Source organism: Channa argus, chromosome 24, assembly GCF_033026475.1.
Source record: "Channa argus isolate prfri chromosome 24, Channa argus male v1.0, whole genome shotgun sequence".
Lineage (NCBI taxonomy): Eukaryota > Metazoa > Chordata > Actinopteri > Anabantiformes > Channidae > Channa > Channa argus.
This window is the reverse complement of record NC_090220.1, coordinates 3,890,046-3,899,523: the sequence shown is the minus strand read 5'-3', so window position 1 is coordinate 3,899,523 and position 9,478 is coordinate 3,890,046. Positions and strand designations below refer to the sequence as shown.

General features: G+C 39.2%; 1 protein-coding gene across 1 annotated transcript; it reads left to right on the top strand.

The window, feature by feature from the left end:
• The first annotated feature begins 3,225 nt into the window (after positions 1-3,225).
• Positions 3,226-5,621, top strand: LOC137109272 (endonuclease domain-containing 1 protein). Its single transcript, XM_067494869.1, has 2 exons — positions 3,226-3,588; positions 3,836-5,621. Exons 1-2 carry the CDS (start codon positions 3,286-3,288, stop codon positions 4,442-4,444), a joined length of 912 nt encoding a protein of 303 aa, XP_067350970.1. The 5' UTR covers positions 3,226-3,285; the 3' UTR covers positions 4,445-5,621.
• Positions 5,622-9,478: the final 3,857 nt, after the last annotated feature.

Sequence of the window (9,478 nt, the reverse complement as noted above, 5' to 3'; positions counted from 1 at the left end):
AGCAACAGCCTGTGATCAGCCCAAACTCTATTGGTCAGCGCTCTAACCCATGTGGGATCTTGGGCCAATCAGCAGGCTTTGGTGCAGAACTAAATGGGAAAAGCTTGACAGGCCAGCAGACCTTGCTAAAGCGCGCACCCTCGTGGTTCAGTTAAGGCTTAGCAACGGACTCCTGTAGTGTAGAGAGTAAGAAGAACACTTTCCAGTTCTGTCTTCACAGTTCTCGGCTAAAACTAAAAACCTGGCACGCTTGGGATCTAATGACACAGCACAATATTTTGCAGTTGTAGACTGATGCAAAAGTGACAACAATACAAACAACAATAATGAATTATTTGATATCACTGCGTATGAAAGCTAAATAAACCTGTAACTACAGGTCTACAGTCTTATAACACAATTGAGCTCTGATAAAAACTTAAGATACAAGAAAAAAGAAAAAAGTTAGCAATATAGCACAGGAAATGGAAACAAACAACAAATAGACCTACAGCGCCACCAAGTGGACAATATATGCTAGTGCCATACTGGATTCATTTATTTTTTTACGTGCAGAGCAGGAAGAAAGACATTTTTTCAGCTAACGTACAATCCAGTTCCCAAGACCAAAATGTGATTCTTTTCTATTCATACTTTCTAATCAGTTTGTTCCAGCCCAGAGAGACATGTCTTTCAACTCTTTTCATTGAACACATGTCCAAACCATTTTCATAATCACAAATCAAAGAACTACAGGTGGATTTATAATCATAATGTTGCTAAAAGACATCCCACGAGATCATTTACGGTAGATTTATTTGACATCTTTAATTCTCCCCAAGAAACAGGGCAGACAGGGTAACAGTGAGATGCAAATATTTACACTTTCAAATCTAATTTATAGCCATATAATTTTAGGCCTAGATGTCTCTCTGTTGAAGGAGTTTTTAAGCGGAATTGTTTATCACACATAATCTGTCACACCTTTGAAAATCATAGAAGCTACCCCAAAATGCTGGCCTATGACCTTGATAATGATTGTCTAAACCACCATCTATTCCACAAAAAGTCAAGATTAGTAGTTATATTTTCCACTAAAGACTAAATGGACACTATTAAAATCAGCTCCAATACAATGTCTCCTTTTACTGAAGATGAAGCAGCACAGGGCCTGTGAGCTGCTTGTGCACTTGGTTTGAATTTATTATTTTAATTGGTAAAAATGCTCACAGTTGAAAAATGTATGTTCACATAACTACATCATCAGCCTCAGCTACATAAATTATTACTGTCATAACTCAAGATTAAATCAGAGAGGCTAGCTGGCTCCTCAATGAATAACAACACTCAGTCACTCGAATTCACTTATTAGGGCAGTGAGGGATTGCTGCTGCAGCTAAACTGTTTAAATTTGCATATGACTATATTGAGCAGAAGGACAGATAGAACTTGCACCACAAACTTCAGGAGCATATGCGCCGCATTTTATTTCCTCTATATTTCAGTCGTTCAGATGAGCAGTTTCTAACGTTTTTTTCTCAGCTGTGCTGTACCAAACCTATTTTTGGCAACTCTATCTATTTTAAACTGTGTTGGTCCAATTTTATCTATTGATTTCAACCATTTATCCACGACTTCAAGCTTTTTGACTGCTCACCCCACTATGTAAACTGTTTAATACATCACTTTAAACTACTACTTGTAGCTACCCTCATCAACTGTTAGGCTATCTCAGCCATCTTTCCATCACCTTCGCATGATGTTTCAACTTCTAGGAATATCTGGTATAGATGATTATCTCCAGAGCATGTGTAATCAAATCTCACAGTCTTTCAGAGGATATGCGGTTGATGATTGGATTATTTAGATAAGTCCTGTAGTATGAGAGAGAGGAAGAGAACTGCCTAGCCACAGTCATCAAATACTGTATGTCTATGTGTTAAAATAAAGAGCAGGCAAAGAAGTTGTATAAAGCTGTTATAAAAGACTAATGACGGAGAAAACAGGAATAGGAAGAGGGCTTCAAATTAATGAATTGCTTAGTACACCGTGAGATGCCAAACCAGGTCAGGCATTCATTTTGCCAGAACTCTGAGCCATTTGCTCTGAAATATTTCTACTTCACTGCAAATGAAGTTTCTTGATATTCCAAAAAGTCATTCTACTGAGTAGTTTCATGCACTATTTTTGCTACTTTTAAGATTTCTAAACAAAACACCAATACTGTCATTTCAATGGGATATTTTCCTCCGTGTACAGCACTTTAAATATTGACCTCTGATCTCTTTTAGTACAGTATATTTAGTTTTAGATTAAGTTTAACAATTGCCTGTGGTTATGCAATTGCAAATATAATTAGGTAGCCATGCACACACCTTGACTTAATAATGTAGAGTGCAATGTCACTTTGTTGTATTTTTACTTTCATGTTTTATCTCTACGTTGCTCTTTCTACCAGAAAGATCTCAAACATGTACTATTCAAAATGAGTAACATAGTACTTCTGAGGCACAGTGGTCACTGAAGGCCTTTTGTTCAGCACTAAGACAGATTAGAAAGTTTTGCATTTTACAATTACATTGATAGCACGTTCCTGAATATCCTATTTCAATATCTTATGTTTTACACATCACAACTCAGGCTTTCATGCAAGCAAATTCAAATTAAGCTGTCTTCCTCTAAAGCAGTAAAGAAATATGCTTACGCTTAAGCAGTGAGAACGGCTATGGTTGCATCAGGTAAAGAAAACACCCTACGAAACTAAAACGTTTATCCTTGAGAAAGGTTATTTGTCAGGTAGTTTCATGGGTTTACAACCTGAGTCTTTACAAGTGCAGTGGTTACTAGTCATTATGTACAAGTTTACTGTTTTCTTTTGGGCTTTTTTTCCCTTGTGGTACTAACCTGAATATATACAATGTGGTTAAAAAATGCACATACAGTGAAGTGTTGTCCCTCTGGAGGGACCAATACAATATACCCTTGTTTAGAGCTCACAGGGACACACCTGTCAAAGTAGTTTAAAAGGTTATGCAGATGATGCACTAGTCTCTACAGATACATAAGTTTGTATAACAGTCAAGTAAACAAATATAGCTTTTATGTTGAATACTGTGTTTAAGAACATTGTAGCTTAGAGCAATGCAGTCACCTGCACAACCACACCAACACCTGTTAGGAGCCATGCCTGTTGGTCACACTCCGCATGCTTTACATATCTATCTGTGACATTTAAATCGTTAATCCACACATTTTCTGTCATTGTATTGGAGACAAGGCCTCAACAGGAGACACTGAGAAGACACTATGACTCTCTTAACTCCATTAGTTTCGGCTCTTTTAGTCCACTTTTTTTTACCTCCAATGTCAACAACAGTTGTTCAAGATTTTAATCACGTAGAGCGATGCAAGGACTCCCTGTATATGGGGACACCACCGCGGGGGATCATCGAGACCAAACTAAAGAAGATCTGCCAACGTTATGCAGACAAACCTCGTTATGTGACCCTGTATGACCCTCGAAAGCGGATTCCAGTGTACTCGGCTTATACCTTCAAGAAAACAGAGGGAGATCGACGTGTGGACTATCCTTGGATGTATGAGCCACAGGTCAGACAACTTTTTAAAAAGCAGCAAAAATTGCATTTGTTAAAGCTCTTTCTTCCATTAGCTTTTCAATTTTCTTTAATCACTGTTTAACCAGGTACATTTATTATACTCTCTTTCAAAGAAGACTTGGCAGCAGCAACAATAGACAATAGAAGGAATAACTTCACTCAGACATCTCATAGCTTGATATTACTTTTTCCACACAGTAGGAAACACCTAACTTTTCTTCTACTGTATGTTTCCCCAGCTGGCAGAGATCGATGGAAATGGCAATATGCTGCCTTTCCCCACTGGCTACCTCCACATGAAGTTTGAGGACAGCCAGGCAGTCCTGGATGATTACTCCGATGTGGTTCTCTATGAGAGAGGTCATCTGAACCCAGACCAGCACCAGTCGACACCACATGACCGCGCTGCCACGTACACCCTGACCAACGTGGTCCCAGAAATACGGGAGTTCAACATCGGACCTTGGCGTGAATACGAAGAGCGAATCCGGGTTCGTCTCAACAACTTCTGTCGCGGCACTGCCTTCATCGTCACCGGTGTGACCACCAGAGGCAACATGATTCGTCGCAACAACCAGGACCGTGTCGCCATCCCTGAAGACGTGTGGTCCGCTTACTGCTGCACTGACTACGACCGTAACTCACCCCATGATGTTCGCATTCGTTTCCCCTCGCACGCAGCCTTGGGTAAAAATGCCAAAGAGGGCAACAGCGTCCATGAAATGCCAGTCCAGGAACTTGAGATATTTCTGAAAAATAATATGGATGTTGACCAGAATCTTCAGATCTTCTATGACAACTGCATCTCTCCATCACCCCTTCCTCTTTATCTGCAACACACTATCTGAAAGCTCTGCCAGTCACAACTTGCATGTGGGTCCCTATTTACATTTAGGAGTAACAGCAATCATTTGTGATTTTTGCTAAAAACTAGTATATAGGTATAAAAACTAACGACGTCATGATTATCTGTGGTGTTGATTTGAAAATGTCCTTGCAGCCCAATTAACAATTAAAAAAATATATATTATAGAAATTATAATACAGATGTTTGGACATGAAAATTGGTCTATTTAAATAAAATACCTTTGTTTAGTGCACTGTGTTTGTGTTACTTATATGTGAAAAATCTATAATGTAAAATACTGACGAACACAATTTTACTATTTTTCAAGTTTTGTAGTGACAAAACAAAAGAACAAGTATTTTGTGACACAAAGCCAAAGGAAATAAAAATCAAATATTTGTGTTCCTGAAGATGAGGTCTTCTATTATGTACTTTACATACTTAACATAAGTTCCTCATATTATAGGCATAAGCAGTCTATAAAATAGCGCAATAATAGATTACAAATAGCATATGTGAATGTTAATGTTCGGCTCAATGTAAAAATGTGATCTGAGTTTCATGGCTGTCTGATTGGTTTTAGTGTCTTCAGTCAAGAACCCAACATGCAGACACGTAAGTCAAAATAATACTTGGGTATTAGCTAAATAACTTTAAAACATAAATATTTACATATTGCAAGAGCAACCTAACTTTTGTGAAGGACTTTTTATAATGACAGTAGGGACAGATATGTTAAATTTGTTTTTTGTTTTGCATCAAAGTCTTGTTCCTTCAGAAGCAGTCATCTCCTGATGGGGCAAACTGACCTTTTCTCCACATTTTAGCTCCACACTGCCACCTAGCGAGGGGAGAAAAGTCTTTTTGTGGAAACCAAGGTATTGTTAACTGCAGAGGTAGTAAGAAAATGCTATGACATTACATGTGCATCAGTCATCTAAACATACATACCAAGAATCTGCTGAATGTATAAGAATGATCACGATGATTAATACTGTATACATCAACAATAAGGGTCCAATTAGGTCTATTGTGGTCTAATGACTTGCTTCTTATTGCAGTAATAATTCAAGCCAGCTTTTCTAAAGCAAAGAAAACAAGATATAAAAATGACTATTAAAAGCTATAAAACTATATAACTATTAAAGCATGAATGTATAATAAAGTTAGTTTCAGCATTTCCCTTCTTTTTTCTTTTACATGATTGCAAAAACTTTCAACGACATTTGCAACACAGCCGGAAGGTCTTTGTTTTTCTCTGCCTTCAATAGTTACATACTAAAGATCTAATCAGAAAAAGTATTATCTATGGATTGAATACAGACAGAAATACATACGTCAAGTGCAAAACAGTGCTCAGTTACTTCGGGACTTCTGCTTTCAAACTTACATCAGGCTGGTCCAGTGTATTTGCTGTAATACTGACTTGTGTACAGCTGAATGAACAAATATCAAAGTACGTCCGCCTTAGAAAAACTGGTGCCGCTCTTATTTTAGGCTTTGAAATGAATCCATAAAGATCATAGTTTGCATAACCTTTAAAGAAAAATCATCGGGACCGCTGGGAGCCCTTTTTATTCGTCTTTTGGTGTTTATGGTGCACAGTCAGTCTTTGTGTATGATCCCTTAAAGTTAGTGGAAATCGGCGCCTCATTATGAACGTCGGGGTTTTTGTCCCAATCTGGGACCCCCGCGGCTGCTCCATTCGGAACTCTAGGGGCAAGCGAACCAGGAGGCGAAGGGGACGCGGCAGCTCGTCCGCATTCGTGTTTGCTCTGTTTTTTGATGGACTCGTCTCACTCATACTGGCTGTCAGCACCCTCTGGTGTGCGGCTTTCATGGCTCAGGCGGGTTCACCCACGATCACCTGGCCACGTAACTACTTTAGTTCCCACACGGCGCCTCGTGAGGACAGTCACCCAAACGCCACCTCAGCAGGATGTAAAAGCATCGCAGTGGCATCGCTGAACGCCCGCTCAGTCACCCGCAGATCATTTATTCTGACCCATTTTTTCAGACACTTGGATTGTATGTTTCTCACAGAAACCTGGCTAAGGACTGAGGAGCAAGTGTCCATGAACGAACTGTGCCCACCTGGATGCTCCATCACCTGCGCCCCTAGGATAACAGGCCGGGGAGGGGGACTTGCAGTGCTTCATCTATGTTACAGTAAATGAGCTGTCTGGTGAAAAGTTTTCTTCTGTTTTAAATAACAGGACTGTGTGTGGCCCTCTGATGATGAGAGTGATGTTAATCCCCCAGTGGGGTCTTTCAACTCAAACTGTTCTGCTATTCTAGATGACGTCGCTCCTTTGAATAGTCGCCCTGTTCCTTGGATGGACGATGACATTTGCAGTTTCAGACGTAAATAGATCGTCTGAGGAAATCTAAGCTCCAGGTCCACCGCATCTATTATAAAGATCTTTTAACCGAATCCAACTCCGTCTCTTATTTTTCTGATCTTATTGTATCCGTTAATTAATCCTACGTGTTTTCGGTACAATAAATAGACTATGTATCTTTTCGTGTTTCTTTTCAGTCGATGATTGCAATAGCTTTTTGTCATTTTTCATTGACAAACTTGCTGGTGTTAGGACAAGCATAACCCCCTCATCTCTCACTTTCCCAGCTTTTTCTAAAGCCAATATTAGATCGTTTTATGCGCGTTTCGTTGCATGAACTGACGAAATTGGTGAGCTGCCTGAAGACCCCTTCCAGACCACTTGATATTTTAACCAAACGTTTTTTGAAAAATGTCTTAGGGGGCATCGGCCCTGCATGTTGCTACTGCATATTGTTAATTGTCCTCTGGTTCGTTTCCCCTCCGATTATAAACAAGCAGTCATTCAGCCTCGACCCCTCTATTCCAAATTATTTTGGGCCTATCTCAAAATTTCCTTTGATTCCAAAATAATCAGAAAAGGTTTTAGCAACTTAACTGGTCCCTGTTTTGAACACAGATGATTTTTTTAAAATAAATTTCAATCTAGTTACCGTCAGAAGCACTCTACCAAAAATGCTCAACTCAGAGTATCCAAACATCCTGGACTGGTTCCCTTCATACCTCTCAGGTAGATCCTTTTCTGTAGATATTAGTTCTTTCATCTCAACACTTGCCCCCTTATCTTGTGAGGTGCCTCAGGGGTCAGTGTTAGGACCTATCTTGTTTGCACTTTATATGCTGCCCCTGGAAGACATCGTCAGCAAGTTTAAAGGTGTCATATCACATGTACGCAGATGATCTCCAGCTGTACTGTTCTTACAACCTTAACAAAGCGGACATCTTACTGTGCTGTATAATGGTCTGTCAGCAACTGAAGCCTGGTTGGACAATAATTTCTTACAGTTAAGCTGAAAGTGAAGTTCTCATTGTGGCCCATAATAGTGCTGTCTCTAAGGTGTCCAGCTGTATTGGGTCTCCAAGCTCCAATGTACATTCCTCCCTGCGGAATCTTGGTGGTATTTTTGATCAGGATATGAAACTTGATAATCATATCGATGCCTTGAGCTGTACATGTTTCTTTCACCTACAATTTTTGCCAAACTTAGGTCCATTGTGTCACACTTTGAACTTGAAATGATTATTCATGCATTTACATCATCACATCTTGTTTACTGTAATTCTCTTTTCACGTCTCAGCAAAAGAGAAATAGAGGGTCTCCAGCTGGAGCAGCACACTGCTGCCAGGCTGCTGACAAGATCACACAAACATTGTCACATTACCCCCATCTTAGGGTCTTTACATTGGCTCCCTGTTCGTTTTAGAATTAACTTTAAGGTTCTGGTTATTACATGTCCTTCATGGTCAGGCAACTGAGTACCTGTCTAACTTGCCTCATGGCCATGCTCCTTGCAGAGCATTCAGGTCTGCCAACCAGAATCTGTTGGCTGTGCCTCGCACCAGGCTTAAAGCCAAGGTGAGCGGGCGTTTGCTACTGTTGCAACAAGATTGCACCAAGATTGTTCAGGACTGCTGCTTCAGTGGAAATCTTTAAAAAACAAAACGCAGCCGTATAGACGGGCTTTTCCCAACTCTGACCACACATTGAACGAGAACGCCTGAACTGTAGATAATCGGTTACTTTGACTGATGTTGTACATTTGTCTTTGTCTGTTATCAATATTTGATGAGTTCTATTTTGGTCTTTTTCTTATTTTATGCCCTATGGTTTTCTATTTTTATTGTTCTCATGTGAAGCACTTTGTGAGCTCTTCTCTGTAAAAGGTGCATACAAATACATTTGACTTGCTTTTTGGTGTGTGGTGTCCTCAGAGCAACCAGACACACTGATCAAACAAACACAGTTGCAAACGACATTTCAAACTAAAGTATGGTTAGTCACTAAATTATGTTGTCTTTAAATCTTAACTTACTTAATTCAGTTTTGTTCTTGGTGGCAGTTTTTCTCTTTATTTACTACTTTAGTTGCTTTGTTCTTAAAAAAAAAAAAAAAAAAAACTTTTTTACATTTACTTAACCAAATGACTATATTAATGCTATAGTGATATGAGCAGTTCCTCTGAATGACTGCACTGCCATGCAACATTTTAGCAAATGTTAATTGTGTGGCGCTTTAAAACTTAAGTTATATTTTTAATGTAAGGTCCCACAAAATAAGCTTTAGTTGTCTTAACCCTGTTGATAGCAGCAACAGCATCCTGACTCTAAGCTATGAAACATAACTCAACAAATGCGCTAGCAAGGTAGCAAAGCCACAAAATTAACAATTAAATTAACACCATCTAGCTAAAGAAACAAATCAAACATAGGAAGTAAAAAATATTACTAAAATGGCAAAGTATTTTTCTCAGAGCTTTGTAAAGGTATTTCAGCCTAAAACATGACCCACATGGCTAAAACATGACTTATGCTTATAAGAAATGTGTCTCCGAATAAAATGCAAGTGTAGGTAAAGGAATATCCGCCTGCTACCAGAAAATGATAAACGTCTGTGTGTTTCTGTGTGTCTCCCTCCACCTGCCAAAATGGCCAAAGCCTGTTATTTAGCCTAATAAAGACCAGTAATAGCAAAG